Raw genomic sequence first — 21,484 nt, 5'->3', positions numbered from 1 at the left:
TTCTCAGTTTATCAAGGAGACAGGAGTTTTTCTTGTACTATAGGCTTTTTTTGGAAACGCAGTTGAGACATCTTGTGTTTTTTTTGTCACACGTGGCACTGCCTGTATAGTCCCTAGTCTCAGGGAGGGGGAGGTTGGTGACTCCGCAGGCAAAGGCGACGGTACTGTGAGCCGCTTCACGTGTGTTTCGTGCTCTCTTTCCCCTTGTGTAGGACCGCGCTGGCGTGTAGGCCTCAGCAACAGCCAGGAGGAGGCGGAGCTGACGCGAGCGGACCAGCTGGTTCAGATCCCTCCTTCATCCACCCTTCTTCCTCAATTCTTTCTCTTTTTTTGCGTCTTCTTTTCGTCTTTCTCCTGTGCGCTGCGTGTCTCATTCCGTGCTGCTGCCGCAGAAGGAAAGTGGTGGTGGCACCGCCAGCTTCTTGCCCTTCGCTCTCCCAGAAACAGTCTGAAGCCATCTGCAGCGCCTCCGGCATCGGCAGTGGGGTTTCTGCTCCGCCCCCTTCCAGGAGCAGGTACGCGGGCGCTGAAGGGTGGCTGCGGGAGAATGCGGATTTGATTTTTGAGAGCTATTAGCACGATGGCGTTGTGCGCAGAGGAGCGCCGCGGGGGGTGCTTGGGCCTCCCCGGGGCGCTTTTGCTGCCTTCCTAGAGGCGAGGGCTGGCAGGGCGTCTGTCGTTTTCCCCGGCGGACTCTTTCACTCTGATGCGGCGGGAGGCCGGGGGCTATGATGGCACACACACTAGTACTCCCTCCTTAGTTGGGGCAGACAGGGAGCGAGACAATGAAGCTTCCTCAGTCCTCGCTGGGAGAGGAGCTGGGTTTGTTTGTTTGTTTGTTTGTTTTTTCTCCTTAGACCGGTAGCCTCCACGTCTTTTGTGTTTTGGTGTCGGGAGGGGGTGGGGCGAGGCGGGTGTGTGGAGGCGATGGCGACTAAAACATACTACGCTTTGAGCAGTTGGTGGTGCCGCCCTTTTTGTCTGGATTATCGAGCTGCATTTAATTGTCATTGGGAAATGCCTGGGTTTGATTCGCGTTCTTCGCATATACTTCGTCTTTTTGCTTCACCTAGATTACTGTTAGAGAGGTGTATGCCTGAAATATCCTTGCTGGGGTTTTTTGTTTTGAGTTTGGTTCTTTTATGGTCCATTTTCTAGATGAGGATATTCAGGTAAATAAATATTTATTTAACCAGCTAGTTTAGGTTTTATTATTGATTTAACATTAGTTAGTATTTGTATTCCCTTTATTATATTAAGTAATTAAGTTAATCTAGTACCTAAAGGGGGCCTACAATAAAGTAGGAGAGGGATTTTTTACAAGGGTGTGTAGTGATAAGAAAAGGGGGAATGTCTTTTAACTAAAAGAGGGTAGGATTAGATATTAGGAAGAAATTCTTTTCTATAAGGGTGGTGTGACACTGGAACAGGTTGCCCAGAGAAGTTGTGGATTCCCAATCCCTGGAAGTGTTCAAGTCCAGGCTGGATGGGGCCCTGAGCAACCTGATCTAATGAAAGATTCCCTGCCTGTGGCAGAGGGTTGCAACTAGATGATTTTTAAGGTCCTTTCCAACCCAAACCATTCCAGGAGTCTGTGAAGTAGTAGGGTAACTTGAAATGCTTTTATTATGTATTTCACGTAGTTCATAAGTTGTAGTTTCTTGGAAGTGCACTTGGTGTGCACAAAAGCTTAATTATATTTGCCACTCAATCTAAATATCTGCTGTTATTAGAATTGACTTTTGCCTCAGTTTAGCTGTAATTTGGAATTAAAAAATGTCTTAGTTATGAGACTCTGTTAACTTTAATAGTAACAAAGTATTTATGTTCACCTTTTAGTTTGTCTGGGTAAATTTGCCAGTAACTGTGAATGTCAGTGGTGTAAATTACTGTTTGAGTTAACACACTGAATTAAAAAGCTCCTTTTTATTGGGAGGTCAGGGTTAAACAGGGACATCTCTTAAGTGTTAAGACTCTTTTTGGAGGTAAGAGAGATCATTATATTTTTTGTAAAGGTTTGGTTGCAACCAGTCAACCAAAAGATTGGGGAATGTAAGGTTGTGAGAGTGTAATATGTTAGGTCTGATCATAGCCAGTTTTTTGTTCTTGCTGTTGAAATAGAGATGAAAATGTCTGAGGTGAATGCCTCATGATGCTGCATTTTCTTGATTGAAGTATCTGCACTCCCTTTTCCTCTAGAAAAGAAGCTGTATTTGTGTAAATTGAATTTCATGTTTTCCTCTTATAGTGGGTGTATGCTTGGCTGCTTCAGTTCTGTGGGGTTGTAGGAGTTGGCAGCTTTCAGAGATATAAATAGAAGCTGATTTTAGAGGCCCCTGTTGACAAGGTTTTGTGTCTGAGCCTTTAGATTAGTCTGTCACACTGCAGCCTTGTGACAGGCAGAAGCTAATGTGCTCAACCATGTGATCCAAGTGTTATGATCCAACTATTAAGAATTTTTAGAGAGGTGCCTCTGCCCAAATTAAGGTGCAAACGAGAGCATAGGCTGAAGTCAATAGTATGGATTTTATTTAATAGTAAATGTGCGAGAGAGAGCTAGAAAGAAATATAAAAAGGTGTGGGGGGAGAGAGAGTGACAGATTAAGTAGAAAACTTCACTCTGGATCCTGACGGTGTCCTGTTGATCCTCTTCTTGTCTTCTCAGTGGTGAGGGTCCAGCAAAACAGAGTTCAATGGATTAACATACATTTGGGCCAGGTGAGAATGCCTAGGTGCCTCCCCTGGGGAGGGCAAGTTTGACACTGTCTCTTGCAACAGACTCTGGATCTGTTGCATCGCTTTGCATCATGTGCAGTCGTCTGTTGTAAGGCCTCAGGAACCAGTCTGGGGGGCACTTCGGGGGTCTTTGATGGCTTATGACACCTTCTCAGCTGCTTCTCACATGAATGTCCCGTGTGTATTTGGCCTGCCCAGGGTGGGAGGCATTTACAACTGACACAGTTAGTGTAAAAGAGGATGGATGTTCACTCCCTCTGACCAGAGGTTATGCCACACACCCAAAAACTCTCCTCCTTCCCCCTTGGTTGGGGGAGTGTGTGCAAACCTGGCCTCAGCAGATGAGCCCGTGGGCTATGGCCTTCTTCCCCCCCAAACCCAGCCAGAGCTGATTTTCAGGACAGCTGTTAGGTTTGGCTTTCTTGTGGATACATTCTTCTCCCTCAGCCTTCTTTACTTCTCCCTAGACCTGAGATAATTGGACAGTAGTGTCATCTTTATATTATCTCAGGTTCCATTAGGCAGCTTAACTCACAGTTCAAGGTTCCAGTCAGGAAGCATATTCAGGGAGGGGTGGGCTTTGGTGGTCACAGCTTCTTTATACAGTTTTGCCATAATGGGCAAAAAGTTTTTCATAACAATGTTGAAGCTATTAACCATAACATTTCAGTCTCTCACACCAAGTTTCTGAGAAAAGTTCAGGAAAGCAGATACATAATGGTATTCACTTGTTTTTCAGGGTAACAGAACTGCATTTGTAAGGCCTTAGGTACTTACTGATCTTATAAAAGTTAGTAAGGAAGAATTGCAGAAGTCTGTAATCTGTCTTTTCAGAAAACTTTACTTTTGCTGTTGGTTCAAAATATTAAATGGCATGTTTTAGTGTTCTGATTATTAGATTAAACTCTGGAAAGTGTATTATAACCTAGACAGGTGATATCTAGACCTTAAAGAGTGAAAAAGCAAAATTTCTTAAGCGTTGAATAACAACTTAATTTTTTTTAATAAGCAGCATGTATTTCAGGTAGTGAAGGACTGTGTTGAAAAAGAGCTATAAAGACTCATTTGTAATATGCTCATATCATCATTAATACCTAAAGCTAAAATTAGTAAGTGCTGAAAGATTCTAATTTGAGAGTGGAGCAAGTCAAATGAGATTTATGATGATAGTGTGTGGTAGTGCTTTTGATAGTGCTTTGAGTGTACCTGCGTGTAATAAGGCCAGAAGTACAGTCTTCATTTGTGTTATAATAACATAGAGCTACAATAAAGATGCAAATATTTTTTAACGTCTTAGATTTTCTGTTGTGTCCACTGATTTGGTGTATGGCTGTAAAACTGCAAACTCTTAAGTGATATATCAGAATAAGTGCAAGTTTGCTTTGTAGTACTGAAACGAAGTTATAAATTGTTGAAATTCTGTGACCACCAGCAGGCAAGCAGATTGATTTTACTCTTTTCTCCTGTTGTTGAATTACTTTGATCCCAGAAGTTTAGATTAACTAGACAAATACTACTGTCAATTGCAGTTGTCATACTGTTGAGATATATGGTTATAGCTTGTAGTATGGCTTTTTAAAGTTATGAAAAGTATTTCTTTATACACTAGAGTTAATTAATGTTTGGTATGCTTGAGTTTTCATGAGCATCAGCAGAAAAATATCCTGTTTTGTGGCTGCCCTTTAAGAGGAAGGCTGTAATCTGGAGTTTTCACTAAAATGTCTAAGTGCTATAGGCACTAAATCTAAATTTTTGGAGGACAAGTGTGTCCTCAATTTGTAGTAGATTGCTTGATTATTATAGTTGTAGATCCCAGTGGCAATAAAACTAGGATTTGGTTGCTATATCAGTTTTTCTACTAGCCTTGTTTTGCAGAGGTCAACTGCCAGCGAAGGTGAAGTATTTTTATTCCTAACTTTTGCAGTTGATGGCAGAGATGAGGGTTAGAATTATCTATCTTTGAAAGATGCAGAAGTCTGCCTATATTTTAAAGACAAAAGATTTAACTGGCTCTTTGGAAATGCATATAGTATGCAAATGAATGTATGCAACAGTCTAAAATAGTTTTATTTTTCTTGGAAGAGCAAAATTTGGTTTAAGCATATTTCAGTAATGCTTTTGGATCATCTGTTTTGAGGGCTTACTGTATGTATGTTCTTGCTAGTTAATATTCAGTATTGGGCTTTGTATGCAACTTAAGCAAAGGTAAACGTCTTGTTATAGAAACATCTCCTAAAGATATAAAATCCAATTTTAAAATTACTGTTGCCCATCCTTCAGTGATTTTTGTTCTGTTTAACAAATGTATTTTGAAAGTACAAACTGCTAACAATGTTATTAGCATCAGAATGATACAAGATCACCATTACTGAAAAAGTGGAGCAGTTCTTCTGGAGTCTGCAAAGATAAACTGTGCTAATTACCAAAACTATTTAGTAGACCCAAACTTGGTCTTGCTTGTTTTACCCATCTAGCTGTGGTTTGTTTGGGTTTTTTTCTACCCTGTAAGTGCTCAGAGGTTAATAATTTCTTTGTTGGCCAGTTAATTAAATTTGGTTGTAATCTGCACACATAGTTTGGTTTCTGATAAGTATATTGCTTATCAGTATTACTGTGTGTATTGGGTTTGTGTGGCAGGGTTTTGGTAGCAGGGGGCCATGGAGTGGCTTCTGTGAGAAGCTGCCAGAAGCTTCTGCTATGTCTGAGTCAATGCCAGCTGGCTTTAAGATGGACCTGCTGCTGGCCAATCAGCAATGGTGATAGCACCTCTGTGATAACATATTTAAGAAGGGGGGGAAAATTGCTGCACAGCAGCAGCTGGAAGAGAGGAGTGAGAATGTGTGAGAGAAACAATCTGCAGGCTCCAAGATCAGTGGAAGAGGTGCTCCAGGTGATGGAGAGGGGGCTGTGACCCTGAGGGAAGCCCATGATGGAGCAGGTTTGCTGGTAGGACTTGTGACCCCGTGAAGGATCCATGCTGGAGCAGTCTGTTCCTGAAGGACTGCACCTCATGGAAAGAAAAAGTGGAAGGGACCCACACTGAAGCAGTTTGTGAAGAACTGCAGCATGTGGGAAGGACCCACATCAGAGACATTCATGGAAGACTGTTCCCTGTGGGAGGGACCCCACATTGGAGCAGGGGAAGAATGTGAGGAGGAAGGAACAGGAGAGACATGTAATGAACTGACTACTACCCCCATTCCTTGTGATGCTGGGGGGTGGAGGGGTAGGGGAATAGAAAAATTGTGAGTAAAGTTTAGCCCAGGAAGAAGGGAAGTGTGTAGGGAAGGTGTTTTAACATTTGATTTTGTTTTCTCATTATCCCACTCAGGTTTAATTGGTAATAAAATAATTTTTCCCAAGTTGAATCTGTTTTGTTTATGATGGTAATTGGTGAATGATCTCCCCTCTCCTTATATCAACTCATGAGCCTTTCATTGTCTTTTTCTCCACCTGTCCAGTTAAGGAGGGGGAGTGATAGGGCAGCTTGGTGCACACCTGGCATCCAGCCAAGGTCAACCCACTAAACTATGATAATGTTTTTTACCTCTCTTAGATGTTCCTGACAATGTTACTTATCAATACAATTGAAGTATTGAATTATATATTAACATCCATATAGCCATCTTTAAAAATGCTGATATCACTTTTTGTGGGCAAGGTAAGCAGACCTACTTTAATTCTATAACCCTGTAATCGATTTTGGTGAAATGCCAGTTCTTAATGCAGTTCTTGGTTCTATTTACAGAATTGAAATGGCTCAGGAGACAAACCAGACCCCAGGGCCCATGCTGTGTAGTACAGGATGTGGATTTTATGGAAATCCTAGAACAAATGGCATGTGTTCTGTTTGCTACAAAGAACATCTTCAGCGACAGCAGAATAGTGGTAGAATCAGCCCAATGGGTAAAGGTTTGAGAAGTGTTTTTTTTGTGTGTGACTTGAAAACATAATGTATAGGTGATGAGATGTATTCAGGGGATCTTCTGATAGCTGCATATTAAAACTATGAATATCAAAGGAGATAATACTTTAAATCACAATAAAAATGCTTTTTTCTGTAATGTATTCTGGCCCACTTGGTGTTGAACCTTAAGTTGAATTTTTACTTACTCTCTGCTACAGTTGTGTTTTTATACAATCCTTGTGTTTTGGTCATTAACAATATAGCCTATATTAAGAAGATGCAGTAGAATGAGGAAGGATTTGAAATGGTTCATAACTGTATTAAAATCTGCTTGACTAACTTGTATTCTATGCTTTGCTTATAATTAACTTATCAAATTTCTGTTATATAGGGACAGCTAGTGGTTCAAACAGTCCTACCTCAGACTCTCCATCTGTACAGAGAGCAGATGCTAGCTTAAGCAACTGTGAAGGTACTGCTAGTAGCACATCTGGAAAATCAAGGTAAGATTATAGAATCATTTAGGTTGGAAAAGACCCTTAAGATAATCAAGTCCAACCATTAACCTGACACTGCCCAGTCCACCACTAAACCATGTCCTTAAGTGCCACATCCACATGGCTTTTAAATACCTCCAGGGATGGGGACTCAACCACTTCCCTGGGCAGCCTCTTCCAATGCTTGACCACCCTTTCAGTGAATAATTTTTTTCTAATATCCAATCTAAACCTCTCCTGGCACAACTTGAGGCCATTTCCTCTTGTCCTATCCCTTGTTACTTGAGAGAAGAGATCAACTCCCACCTCGCTACAGCCTCCTTTCAGGTAGTTGCAGAGAGCAATAAGGTCTCCCCATAGCCTCCTTTTCTCCAGGCCAAACACCCCCAGCCCCCTCAGCCGCTCCTCATAAGACTTGCTTTCTAGACCCTTTACCAGATGAAGGTATTATTTTGAGGTTTGAATGAACTGTGAGTATATAGCAAGTTAAAGTGACATTGCCTTATTACAGAGAGTTTCTGCAGAGGAAAAAGTGACAGTGCATTTTACAGTGCTTTATGAATCTTCATAAATTAGGACTAATTAGTGTTTGGTATTGGACTACTACATTTACAAGGACATTTCTGGTTTATCTGGGGAAATATTTGCTACAGTTTGCCTAGTTTCTTCTAGGGAAGAGACATAGAAGTACAGGTCAAGAATGTGTATCAGTAATAACTGATTGGGTAGTCTGATGGATTTTGACAATTTAAGCTCTTATGTACTCTAAACTAATGTAATCACCCATTTCACTGTATGTAAACAGAAATGTGCCTGTTGCCGCTTTGCCTGTAATGCAGCAAATGACAGAAATGAGCATTTCAAGAGAGGAGAAAGTATCACCAAAAACAGACATCGAGCCAGGTATGTTTGCAGAGTAACACTGGATACAACTGGCTTAACAGAAGCTGACAATTTATTTACTTTCTCTTAAGTAGGCATCTCTGTGGTGATTGTCTTGAGGAAATGTTAATTATGAATGCTTCTTGAGTATTAATACTCTCAGAATCAAGAAAACTTACTAGTGCCAGAACATAGTTTTCAGACATGTTCAATTTTAGTACATAACTTTTGACATTTGAGGAGCATTTTGGCTATCAAACCTTCATTTTTAAAAGTAAGACACTGAAATTGTATCTGGGTGCAAGATGTTCAATTTTGAAGTCAGTGTTGATTTCTTTATAAAGCCTAGCAGTACAGTTTCTGCTGACTTGTGGCTATCAAAATGGTTTGTTGCATTTGAAGAACAGGGTTCTTAATTCCATTTTACAGAAGGATGAGAATAGGGCAGAAGGGAATACTTGATTTAAAATGCTAACAAAGACTGCTAAAGGGTCTTGGACTGAGTAATCAGTAGATATAACTGAAATGCTGTTGTGTGAATATGGAGTACTTGCAGCATTAATTGCTTAGTAAGAATGTTCAATTTTAAAAAGCAAGTGAATTCATGCTTATTATATGGCAGTTTATTCAAATGGATATCTTAATGTACCTGTTTGATATCTATAGATATTGATACTTGTTAATTTTAATAGTTCTGAAAGTCTTAAAACATTGAAAGCTGATTTTTAACAGGAAAATGTGTTTGCTACAACTGAAGATAAAATTACTTCTACTTCTTTTGTGTTGAAAATTCCAGAATGTACCACTCAGCACTGTATACATGCATCTTTGTTTAGGACTGCTGTTACAGCCACTAGTTAATTGCTCGGGTTTTGTTCACAGGTTTTTACAATTTTAGTTGTCATGTTAAGTTAGAATTGTGACATGAAATAAATTACAGTTGCTTTTACTATATTCTTTTTTGGTTATGTACAGACTGAGGAGATTTTTGCACATTTCAGCTTCCTGTAACTTGTGTTATCTGAAGAGTTATTGTATGTAACTTAGAAATTTATACTTTGTTACAATATTTATAAACCCATATTGTCCTGTTATGTATTGGTACCTGAAAAAGTGATAAGCAGGAAAGGAAAACATAAATTGGTAGCAGTGGTCAAGTAAAATCTGAATTTTCTTACTAAAACTGCCAATAGGGATTTGTCATTTTGCTAACTATAAAGGCCAGTCTTCTATTTATGTTGACTCAATATTCATTTTTTTATAACAGGGCAACTAAATGGTAGTGTCACACACAACACTCTATTGATTAGAATAGGAGGAAGAAAAAAATCCCTAAAAGCAACTCAAGATAATAATCTTGCAGCTTGAAACTCGGAGTTGAAACCAGTCAAAGCTCTGTTAAAGCTTGCATAGAGATAATAGGGAAAATGACTATAGAATTTAAAAGTTTGGAAAACAAACTTCTATAACAAAATTGTCTTCCTTAGTACATATCATTAAATTCTTGAAACAGTCTTCAGCTGATCTAAAAGTTAACTTGGAAGCAGATTTTAGACAGCACAGAATAGTGCCTTTGTCTGCTGTTTTTAGATTACTAAGGGTTTATCAGATATTTAAGATACAGCAAGTGTTTGCTGTATTTACTAGTATATTGATCCTGTGTCTTGCAGTCAAAAAAAGCTGGCCTCAACTTTTTATAAATCCCTATTGTGTTTGGGTTAGTTTCTTTTTTTTCCTTTCTCTTTTTCTGCAGCATCCAATATGTGTTGGTCTCTCTTGAGGAGGAGCTGAAACAATAGTAGATAATTAATGTCACCTTGTAAAACAAAGCTAATACTTTCTATGAGATGTAATTCTCTAAGCTAATGCCTGTCATGATGGTGGTAATGAAAATACTTTAGTTTTATCTGTAGTCTCACCTTGGCAATTTAATTTCATAACTGTCTATTAGATGGTAGGTCTGGAACAAACAATGTAGCCTTCAAGCAAAGTAGGTTTGGCTTTTTCTTTTCTTAAGCATTATGAAGACTTATTCTCCAAGTCAAAGTTCTAAATAGTTAGGTCTGCACAATTGTCTTTAAGTCTGTGGGCTAAAAGAATACTCTCATGCTGTTTGGATTTTAAGCATCTGATTCCAGAGGGTTCTGAAGTTGAATAAAATTAATCTTAACAGGCTTGTATTTTCTTTTGTTTTTCTCAGGTTGAGGTTGTAATCTGGATTCTCATTTAGAACAAATCAGGTCTGAAGGCAATGAATCATATCTTAGCATTTGAAGGAAGAAAGGCATAACAGATATAACTGGCCTAGTTGGTTATAATTTAAATGTCTAACATACTATATTTTAACTTCTAGTTTCTTAGTTCAACTTTGTTGCTTGTTGTAGTTTTGTAATTGAATTGTGGCATGTGTTCAGTTGCTTATCTGATGAATTGTGTAGAAGACAGTGAAATATAAATACCTTTCTATCAAAATTCCATAATTGGACATTAATTATATAATGCATTTTATAGGCTTTTGATCTGCTTCTGCACTTCTTAACTAAGGATTTAATTTTGTTCAGTTTTGACCATAGTCAGAATATACCCAAAATATTCTAGAGATATTGTTCATATTTGTGGGGTTTTTTCCCCATGTTAACTTACAGGAATTAAATGCCAAAAACCCCTTATATAACTAATTTACTTTCCTTGTGTTGATTATTGCATCAGAGCAATACTATTACTAAGTTGGTGAGGCATAGTAGAGGCCTCGAAGAAACCTGTTTTGTTTAAGCAGATTTTTAAATGGCAATAAACGATTCATACAAGAGAGCTGACTTGCATATTGAGCACTAAAACTCAACTGTTGTGAAAACAAATATGTTTAAATAATCATATTGTATCAAGTCATAGCATATTTCTAGCATTTTTGTGGGTCACTAACTTTCTGAATAAATCTCTCAGGGCTGTTAGTGTTTCCAGACTTAATTAGTCTAGTGTGCATAACAAAAACCTTATTTTTCTGAACCCAGTAATAGCTTTGTTTTACAGAGCAATGTGGTGAGTTATCACTGAAGCCACAGCTGTGCAATAGTGCTGCCTATGAAGAAGGTGAACTGGAACTTGAAATGTATATGGTCTTCTGTAAAATAAGTGTTAAAATTATTCCACAAACACTGTTAACTTAGAGTCTTATTCTGTCCATGTTGTAGGTTGCTCTTCCCATTCCTGAATGTTGTCATATAATGAAATTATTGAGATGATGGTTAGCTCATTTTTCTTTTGGCTCCATACCAAGCCAATATGATGTGTTATTTTAATGTTCAACACCACAGCTATCTTACATGCTGTTAAGGGATGCCCTCGCTTATGTTACAGATAAAACCAGTAGCTATGAAATTTACAGTGTGTTACAGAGAATATTCTGAGTAATATGCTGAATATCTTATGAGCTATTGAATGTTCAAGATGATAGATTATATTGCTTGCTTCTTGTTTTAATATCTGATTCTGATTTGTTTTCAAACATGGCTATACTATTTAAATGTGGGTGCTATCTGTAGACAGCTCCTTTGTGGCTGTCAATAAAATCATCAGATATATCAACTTTGTCTTGTGTTCAAAATTACCTTCCCATTTCCCATGTCTGCTGTAGCTCAAGTATATGCCCTCAATTGAAACAATTCTGAAATGGAGCTAATAATCTTGAAGTCTTGAAGCCGTCTATCTTGAAGAATACGTCTGGAGACCAAACTGCTTGTCCTGTGCTTGTTGCAAATAACGTGCTATCCTATCTTTTTGAGAGATGTGCAAAAGGCATCAAATCTTGATGGCAGCCAATCTAAACCATAGTTTAGTGTGATACTTAACAGGGGGATCTGTTATATTGATGTAAGAGTAAAAATATTCAGTGTGCCTGTTGAGCATGTGAGAGATTAGTTTCATGCTGCAGAATAATTTTATCCCAGTTCTTTGGCATCAAATTGAATATACAGTTTATTCTTCAGCATTTTATCATGGACAGGTAGATCAGCATAGCAGTTGCAGTTTCTAAATAATAAAATATTTATTCTCAAGTTTGATAAAGCATAATAAATACTGTCCATCTTATTGACTCAAACTTTATATACAAGTCACTTGTGTTAATGTGCAGCACAAAAATTATGTAATTTGTAGTATAGTCTTCAATTCTGGTGCTGTGGAAGTGCTGTATGTTTTTCTGATGACTTTTGGGTGCTCTTTGTCTATTACCTTTATCCCTTCTTCTGTTTTATTTTTCCCAGCCTTTCTGTGGTAGGAGTTGGGGTTTACCTTCATGTAAAAGTAGTTAGAATGCTTAAAGCTTTTTTTTTTTAATGCTTTCAGGCATTTCACTCTTCACTGGCATGCTTACTGCTTCCTATTACTGTGGAAGTTAATGCATTTTTTTAACTGGTAAGGTACTATTTTGGCTAATTTGTTTGAGTATACAGGAAGCTTTTAAAACCTTGCTTTTACTTTAGTAGACCTTTCTGGATTAATTTAATTTATTGCCAATTTAAAAAAATAGAGCATGATAGTAAGAATCAAAGAAAACTAAAAACGCCTTCCCTTCACCCCTTTCATCCTAGACCCATCTTTACTTCCAGACTCTTCTACCTCCTCTCCCTATATTCTGAGTAATGCAGGAGGAAATGGTTGCAGTCAGTTCATAACTGGTCTCTGCTGTTCCTTCCTTCTTGCACATTTTACCTGCTCCAGCATGGGTCCCTCGCACAGGATACAGTCCTTTATGAACTGCTCCAGCTGTATTGGTTTGTGTAAGGAAAACCACTGTCAGTTCTGACAGTCTAGTTACAGAACCACAGAATGGGTCAGGTTGGAAGGGCCTAGTGGGCCATCTGATCTGACCTCCCTCTTCAAGCAGGGTCATCCTGGAGCACATGGCACAGGATTGTGTCCAGGCAGTTCCTGAATATTTCCAGTGAGGGAGACTCTACAACCTCTCTGGGCAAACTGTCCCTGTGCTCAGTCACCTGCACAGTAAAGAAGTTCTTCCTCATGTTCAGGTGGATCTTCCTGTGTTCCAGTTTCTGCCCAATGCCTCTTGTCCTATTGGTTGTCACCACCGAGAAGAGCCTGACTCCATCCTCTTGACATCCTCCCTTCAGATACTTATAGACATTGATGAGGTCCCCTCTCAGTCATTCCTTCTTGAGGCTGAACAGGCCCAGCTCCCTCAGTCATTCCTCATAAGAGAGGAGCTCCATGTCTCTCTTTTACTGAGGAGCCCAGAATTAGACACTACTCCAGATGTGGCCTCATCAGGGCTGAGTAAAAGAGCAGGATCCCCTCCCTCAACCTGCTGGCAATGCTCTTCCTAATGCATCCCAGGATTCTGTTGGCCTTCTTGGCCACAAGGGCACTGCAGGCTCATGGACCCAGTCCTCCTCGACCAAGGGAGTCTTCCTTCTAACATAGCTTTACCTTGGTCTCCTGGGTCAAAGATCCCTGAGCACTGATCTTGTCAGTGCAGACTGATGCAAAGAAGGCATTCAGTAACTCTGCCTTCTCTGAGTCCTCTATCACTGGGATCCCCCTTCCATTTAGAAATGGTCTCACATTATCCTTAGTTTTCCTTTTATCACTGATGTATTTGAAGAAGTCCTTCTTGTTGTCCTTGACATCCTTGGCCAGATTTAATTCTTGATGGGCCTTGGTCTTTTTCATCTCATTTCTACTTACTCTGACAACCTCTTTATATTAGTTCCAAGTGGCCTGATCCTGCTTCCACCTCCTGTGTGTTTCCTGCTTATGTTTGAGTAATTACAGGAGTTTTTTATTCATCCATGCAGGTTTCTTGTCCCCTTTGCCTGATTCCTTGCTCATTGGGATGCATTGTTCTTGAGCCTGTTAGTACAGTGATTATTGCTTTTTCAGAAGTCTCAGAGTCACTGTGGGTTTAATATTTTGGGGTCAGAGAAGCATTAGTCTTCCTATTTGCAGGACCTTTCTTTGTGTCAGTTGAACAGTTGTCATGCTGTGGCTTGTGGTTTACTTCTAATCATAAGTAATCTTGCTGTTCTCCCTCTGTCTGCTTTGAAGATGCATCTTACTTTCTGACTGAATGATGTAAATGTTCCCAAATATACAGTGCAACAGTTGTATTTGTGGGGGTTTTGTTTGTCTTTTTATTTTTCAGGCACTTTTTGTACTAGGATTAGGTTGGTTCCTTATCCTAGCAGATTTATGATAATAGAATTGTAGAATTGTTTGAGTTGAAAGGGACCTTAAAGATCATATAGTTCCAACCCCCTTGCCATGGGCAGGGAACCTTCCACTATCCCAGGTTGTTCAAAGCCCCATTCAACCTTGCCTTGGATACTTCCAGGGATGGGGCAGCCACTGCTTCTCTGGGCACCTTGTGCCACGACCTCCCCAGCCTCACAGTAAAGAATTTCTTTTTAATATCTAATCTGAACCTACCCTCTTTCAATTTAAAGCCATTCCCCCTTGTTTTATGACTACATGCCATTGTAAAAAGTCTTGCTCCAGCCTACCTCTAGGCCCTCTAGGTACTGGAAAGCTGCTCTAAGGTCTTCCCTGAACCTTCTCTTTTCCAAGCTAAACAGCCCCAACTCTTTCAGCCTGTCTTAATGGGAGAAGTGCTCCAGCCCTCCTTCCTGAAGCCTTTCAGTGGCCCTTCTCTGGACTTGTATGAACAGGTCCATGCCAGTGTGCACTGGTCTCCGCTTGGACATTGAGTTGTTGACCACAACTCTTTGAGTGTAACCATCCAGCCAATTTCCTATCTACCAAGTGGTCCATCTGTCAACTCTGCATCTCTCCACTTTAGGGACAAGTACGTTGTGTGTGGCAATACCAAATGCTTTGCATGAGCCCAGGTAGATTTTTTTTTGTCACTCTTCCCATATTTGCCAATCCTGTAACCCTTTCATAAAGATCTCCATGATTTGCCCTTAGAGAAGCCACGTTGGTTGTCACCAATCCCCTCCTTATTTCCTATGTACCTTAGCATAGTCTCCAGGAGGACCTGCTCCATGATTTTGCCAGGCACTGAAGTGAGATGGACTGGCCTGTAGTTTCCTGGGTCTTCCTTATTTCTGTTTATAAAAATGGGGGTTATGTTTCCCCTTTTCCAGTCAATGGGAACTTCGCTGGAGACTGCCATGACTTCTCCAATATGATGGATAGTGACTTAGCCACTTCATCCACTAGTTCTCTCAGGACCTGCAGATATATCTCATCAGGTTCCATGGACTTGTGCACCTGCAGGTTCCTTAGATGCTTTCAAACCTGATCTTTTCCTACAGTGGGTGCTTCTTTGTTCTCCCAGTCCATGCCTTTGCCATCCAGGTCTTCATCCACCACTACCCCTAAGTCCTCTTATACAGGGATGATCTCAATCCCTGAATCCCCCAGCCTGTATTGATATTGGGGGTTGTCCTGACCCAAATGCAGGACTTTGCACTTTGCCTTGTTGAACCTCAGGAGATTCACATGGGCCTACTTCTTGAGCTTGTCCTGGTCCCTCTGAATGGCATCCCCTGTGCCTGTTTTGTTGTTCCTGATGGCACTGCATTTTACACTGCCTGTGATTAACTTATTGTTATATTACTTAATAAAATTAAAAAATCATGTCCATTTCTGCAAACTTCTTTTTGCTCCCAAGTTCTTCAACCTTGTAGCAGGAGATCTGGTCTCCTAAAATTGAAGTGAAACAAACCTCATCTGGTAATCTGAGCTGGTAGTTGGCAAGAGAAATAACTTTGGTGGTGAAGAGAGCTACATGCCAACAGGACCTCTGTTAAGGCAATAAATCATGTTCTGGTGATAAAAGGCTTTGCTCCATATGAATAGGGTTATTGGTACTGAGGAGGCAGGTCTGCAGGTGACAGTAACAACCATTTTCCTACCATCGTTTCAGCTTTTGTCTAGTGATTTATTCCATGGCACTTTGAGTACTTTGCCTGATGATTAACACAGTATGATTTCTGGCGTAAAATTTGTTTAATGTGTAGTAGAGGGAGCTTTTTGTGAGAAGCAGTTGTCAGGATAGTATCTGATTAATGTGGCTATTAATGTCATGTCAGAAGAACTAAAACTTATATTTCATTTGAGATACAGTTTGATGAAAAAATGGGGGGTTGTTTTTATGTGTGAGCTTTAGTTAAAGGGTGTTGTCCCTGTTCTAGCTGTTATGCAAAGCTACTTGGAGGACTTAATTATTGAAACCCATTATTAGATCTAACTGCTGGCATGAAAGTGGGTGGATGCCTACTTTTTGCAGGTGTTATCTGTGTCAAGTAATAAATTGAACAATTCTGATTTAGGGGAACCTGTGAAATCTCCTTGTGTTGGGACCTTTTAGTTGCCCATTTCTGCATGTTACCTGCTTTTTGGTTTTGGAATATGTTTTTAGTTGTGGAGGAAGGATCCTGTTTGGCACCTCTTTTCGGAAATGGGCCTTTTCACTTTGGATTATCATCATTGCTTCCTAGTTCCCAGGTTGCTGGTTGTGGCGGTGAACACCTGTCAGTTTCACAGAGTTCACAGAATATTATGAGTTGGAAGGGACCCACAAGGATTTCAAGTCCAGATCTTAAGTGAATGGCCCACAGAGGAAGCAAACCTGTTACCTTGGTGTTACTAGCACCATGCTCTTACCAACTCAGCAAATCTCAGGGTCAGTATATTTATGTAGAGGAGGAAGTAAGTTTATTTGTAGTAGTTGGTAACATTTTGACTTAGATGGATTTGTTTTTAATCTTTGTATTGTGACACAAAATTATCTAATACACTATGTCTTGATGGATCAGTGAGCTCAAATCTGGTCACTGCTGCACTTGTACTGCTTCTTGTGAGGTTTGTTCTCCATTGGTTCAGGTGATTCCTACTATAAGTGCATCCTATAACATGTAACTCCAAACCCAGATTACAAGAGTTTAAAGGCATATCCATTACAATCTCTACCCTTGATCCCTTTGTACCAGGCCATAGGGTTTAACATTGCAATGAACTCTTCCCCTTGCCCCTGGTCTGACTTGGATTTATTCACGGACTGCAGTCCCTTAGGAGTGTGCCTGCTCCAAGTGGAGCTTTATCTACAAGCCACAGTCTCTTTAGGGTATACCTTCTGCTGCACAGACTTATCCATAGCCACAGTTGCTTTGAGGTGCACCTGTTCCAGCATGGCCTTTTTCATGGGCCACAATTCTTTCAGAGATGTACCTGCTCCAGTGTGGCTTTACCCACAGCAACAGTCCCTTCAGGAGTGTACCTGCTGTGTTACAGACTTATCCACAGCCACAGATGCTTCAAGGTATTGCCTCCTCCAGTGTGGACTTCTTGAGCCACAATCCCTTTAGAGGTGTACCTGCTCTGGCACAGATGTAACCATGGCCACAGATGCTTCAGGGTGTCCTGTTTCCATGGGGACTCATCCACAGGTCACAGTCCCTTTGACTTGAGTTCACACAGAGTTCCAGCCTGTCCATCACAGCAGCAATGCACTGGCCATTTGCCAGCCCATGTGCATGCATGGTCATTGCTGTTATCAGAATGTTCCCAGGCACAGCAGAATAAGACGATAAGCAGTGAAAGCAAAAAGCAGCCACTAATGAGCACTAGAGTTTATTTTGCAGTCAGGCAAGCAAGCCCATGGCAAGCCCAGGAGCCTGCTGATTACTAGTTAAACAGCACTAACAGCTATAAATTTGACCTAGCACATTCCAGTCAAGTCTGTTGTTATCTCAAACCCTTCAAGCCCTTTGTTGGGTGCCAGAATGGTCTGTTGTGGTTTAACCCTGGTAGGCAGCTAAGCACACACAGCTGCTCACTTGCTCACTCCACCAGAGAATTGGAAGGTTCCCTTTTTCCACCTGCCATAGCTTATAACTAGCATTTCATTTTAAACAGACTGGTAATACAAAAAATCAAAAAGGAGCTTGATCATGCTGCTTGATTTGGGAGATGTTTAATCAATTTCTTAATTCCTGTCAGCTAAGGTGTGTGGTATCCAACAGGTTTACATTGTGGTGTCAGTGTTTTTAACCTGATGTTTTTGGTCATAGGCTTTCAACTAGAATATCTAATATTGAACACTACTTTCCTTGGGGTTTAAAGACAAGTTCAAAAGGTTATATCTGTTAATTTTGAAAATATTAATTGTCAAGGCAAAGGAATTGCTTAACTTAAAAAAAAGCAGCTGTTGAAATTACTCTGAAAAGTATTAATAGCAGTTATGATTGTAGTGCCATACCTTTGCTTTTTATTAATAGCATGCTTAAGTATGGAAAAAACATTATATATCCAAGACTGGATAGTATTGTTGTCCTCAGAATTAGCAAAATAGTGTTAATGCTGAACTCTTCACACTTTCTAGAAGAATCTATAGAATATTCAAAAATAAAGTCAGTAAAGAGCTTGAGTTGTTCCCTAGGACTTACAGCTATAATATTGTATAAGAAAATACTGATTCCCTGTATAAGACTTTTTGGGTATGAGCACTGAAAGTTCCTTGTTGCCTCTAAAAGTTTGTCACTACTGAATCTTGTTTACAATCTGAAATATGAACTGACTGGAGGCTCTCTTTGTTCACTTCTACAGTGAATTGTGCAATGGGGCTTGGATCTGTGAGGCTTTGTGTTAGTAGTGATAGGCATACGAACATAATACAAATAAAATCTTATAAGAGCAAGTATTAATAGTAAGGATAATAAAATGTTAACTATAAGGGGTTCATGATGTTGAAAAAAATCCACTTTCAGAATGCCATGCTTACTCATCTAAAAGGATCTCAACTAAGAAATCATATTTGTGAGCATAAAGTTGGTTACAAGTGAATCCTTTAAACCTATAGTCTCAATCATTAATTATGGAGTATATTTTACAGTTTGCTCATTATTTTTTAAAGCATTAGATGTAATCATACAATTGAGTGTCCAGGAATACTGAACAGGGACAGACTCTCTGGGTTGTATGCATTAAAGTTTGTATACAAAAACATCTCCCTTGTGTTTCTTCTGCACTAATTTGGGTATTTAAAGGATTTTTAAAACAACTGATAAAAAATTTAATTTTTCAAAGAAAACTAACAGATCTACAGAAGGACCCATTTTTATCCTGCATAGAACTTGGATAAAAAGTGAGAAATGTAACCAAAAGTGTTCATGACAAAGACAATTGAAAAATAAACCATTTTGACTCAAACTGCTTGATCATTATGGTTGAATATAGTACAAGGATACTGATATCCAATGTAAATATGTAGCTTTTTCTTTAAATTACTGAAGAAAAGTGAAATAAGGGCTTTTTTGAGCTGTGTGGCTTGTAGTAGTATACTTGGTGTATCACAAAATCAGTGGTTTGAAGCTCAAGAATGTTAGGTGGTATATTGTTTGAGGTTTTAGATCATCTGACTTTGCAAGTATAATGGCAGAGTAACTTGGTACTATGACAAAAAAGCATTACTGTAAATGTCATTTATTTCTAAAATATGGTCCTATTGACTATTTTCCACAAGTATCCCCTCTGTTCAACAACTTAGACAGTGTTGTTATTGTTTTAGATTAATTTAAACTGGATCATATTACTTTTAATATTGTGTGTACAGGACCTATATGGGTGTATACAGGTGATAACACTAGGTATGCTGTATTTTCTAGATGATGGAACAGTGGGGAAAACTTGATAATTTTCTGTAGAGATAAAAGGGAAGTTAATAGAATACCTATTCTACTTACCGCTTCAGACAATAAGCTTCAGGGTCTTAGTAGAGGGGATTTTACTGTTAATAAATACAAACATGCTAGTGAGGTCAAGAAAAGGAAAAAAATAACCTTTATTTCTTTTGCTTGCTTTAACAGTTGTTACTCAACCAAGCCCATCAGTTTCTCAACCTGGTACTTCACAGAGTGAAGAGAAAGCTTCTGAACTGCCTAAACCAAAGAAGAACAGATGTTTCACATGCAGAAAGAAGGTTGGCCTTACGGGTATGATAGTACTTTGTTAATATTGAATAGATTTATATTATTAGTTGCCTCTTACTAGATTGTCTTGGTTTGAAAAGACAGATGTCAGCTAAGGAAGGCAGAAGCCTCCCCTGAAATGGAAAATGTAAACCCCCTCCCTCCGAATTATTATAATTTTGAAATTAAAAGGCTTTCAGGCAAAGATATGGGAATAGGAATAACAGTTCTTTACTAGGAAAACTAAAAATACAAATGTAATAGTACAAACAAAAAAACCCAAACTACTGACAGAGTCAGAATACAACCTGACAACCTGACACCATGTGGGTCAGGGTGTTGGTAGCAGTCTAATTAAATGGTGGCTGCAGTCCTCTTGGAGTGACAGATGTGGTTCTGTTGAAGCAGTGATCCTGTAGGAGGGTGTAGTTTTCCTCTGAAGGTGTGGTAGTGGTGTAGATGGGCCTGGTCTTCCTCTGGGAATCCAGTGGAGAAGAAAGCTGCTCCTCTGGGAATGCAGTGGGAAAAGGCTACTCTTGTATCCCAAAATCTCTGATTATATCCAGGAAAGAATGCTTGGCTCCTCCCCCTGGGTGAGCATCTCACAATGGGATGATGTAATTTTATCAGTCATGCAGTGATACTCAATGGCATATTAACAGAAGATATTTCCTGGAGGGAGGATTGGTTTGTGGAAGAGATAAAGAAAACTGCCTAATTAACAGAAGATAACTGCCCTACCTCTGACAGATGGCAAATAGAATACACATCTTTCAATCCAGGACATCAATTAAATTTGTTGAAATCTGTAGGCATTAAACTTTTGCTTGCTGTCACAAAATCCATAATGTTAGATCCCTTAATGGAGTTGATATTTGGAAATATTAATTCCACTTAATCTGTTTGATACAGAAGATGTACATAGCCCCTTTGAACTGGGTAAACCCTTAATTTATAGCTTTCTTAAGTCTGAAGCTTCCTAGTGATGTTGTTTTTCCTTTTCTTTATACAGGGTTTGATTGCCGATGTGGAAACTTATTTTGTGGACTTCACCGTTATTCTGACAAGCATAACTGTCCGTATGATTACAAAGCAGAAGCTGCAGCAAAAATCAGGAAAGAGAATCCAGTTGTGGTGGCTGAAAAAATCCAGAGAATATAAGCTAGTCTATTTGTGAAAAGACTGACTTTTGTTTTATTTTAATATGCCCTATGAAAGCATTAAAGAGCAGATGCATGGCCATTTTCCTTTGTTCTCCAAAGTTTTAATTTTAGCCTTGTCTATCTTAACGTTTTTTCACAATGTTTGGGTGTTTGTTGCAGGCCGAATTGGATAGATACAGTCCTTGAAAATGTATATGCTCTCTTCAGAATATGATTGGATGGCTAGAACCTGCACAGGAATACACATGCACAGAAGACAGGCTCTAGTTCACATGTGCTAAATATATGTTTACTTAATGTTGCCGCAGATCTGCCTTTTGAGATGTTCAAGGTATTTATGACTAGCCAAAG

General features: G+C 39.4%; 1 protein-coding gene across 3 annotated transcripts; it reads left to right on the top strand.

Annotated features, from left to right (window-relative positions):
• The first annotated feature begins 361 nt into the window (after nt 1-361).
• LOC129133662 (AN1-type zinc finger protein 5-like) lies at nt 362-21,212 on the top strand. Of its 3 annotated transcripts, XM_054653289.1 has the most exons (7): nt 667-822; nt 6,293-6,397; nt 6,485-6,648; nt 7,035-7,146; nt 7,946-8,043; nt 19,869-19,994; nt 20,983-21,212. In XM_054653289.1, exons 3-7 carry the CDS (start codon nt 6,492-6,494, stop codon nt 21,129-21,131), a joined length of 642 nt encoding a protein of 213 aa, XP_054509264.1. In that variant the 5' UTR covers nt 667-822; nt 6,293-6,397; nt 6,485-6,491; the 3' UTR covers nt 21,132-21,212. The 3 variants fall into 3 exon arrangements, with proteins under 3 accessions (XP_054509265.1, XP_054509264.1, XP_054509266.2); XM_054653290.1 differs by lacking the exons at nt 667-822; nt 6,293-6,397 and adding an exon at nt 362-515; XM_054653291.2 differs by lacking the exons at nt 667-822; nt 6,293-6,397 and having other exon boundaries at nt 6,447-6,642.
• Nucleotides 21,213-21,484: the final 272 nt, after the last annotated feature.

This window comes from Agelaius phoeniceus, chromosome W (assembly GCF_051311805.1).
Source record: "Agelaius phoeniceus isolate bAgePho1 chromosome W, bAgePho1.hap1, whole genome shotgun sequence".
In the NCBI taxonomy this organism is placed as follows: domain Eukaryota; kingdom Metazoa; phylum Chordata; class Aves; order Passeriformes; family Icteridae; genus Agelaius; species Agelaius phoeniceus.
This window is presented reverse-complemented; position numbering and strand designations above follow the sequence as displayed.

Excerpts from the sequence above, each read along its gene's own strand:
- LOC129133662 (XM_054653291.2), top strand. The coding sequence starts at position 6,447 with ATGCCAGTTCTTAATGCAGTTCTTGGTTCTATTTACAGAATTGAAATG. Across the intron at positions 6,643-7,034 it reads TGGTAGAATCAGCCCAATGG|GGACAGCTAGTGGTTCAAAC; the intron begins GTAAAGGTTTGA and ends TCTGTTATATAG. Across the intron at positions 7,147-7,945 it reads AGCACATCTGGAAAATCAAG|AAATGTGCCTGTTGCCGCTT; the intron begins GTAAGATTATAG and ends GTATGTAAACAG.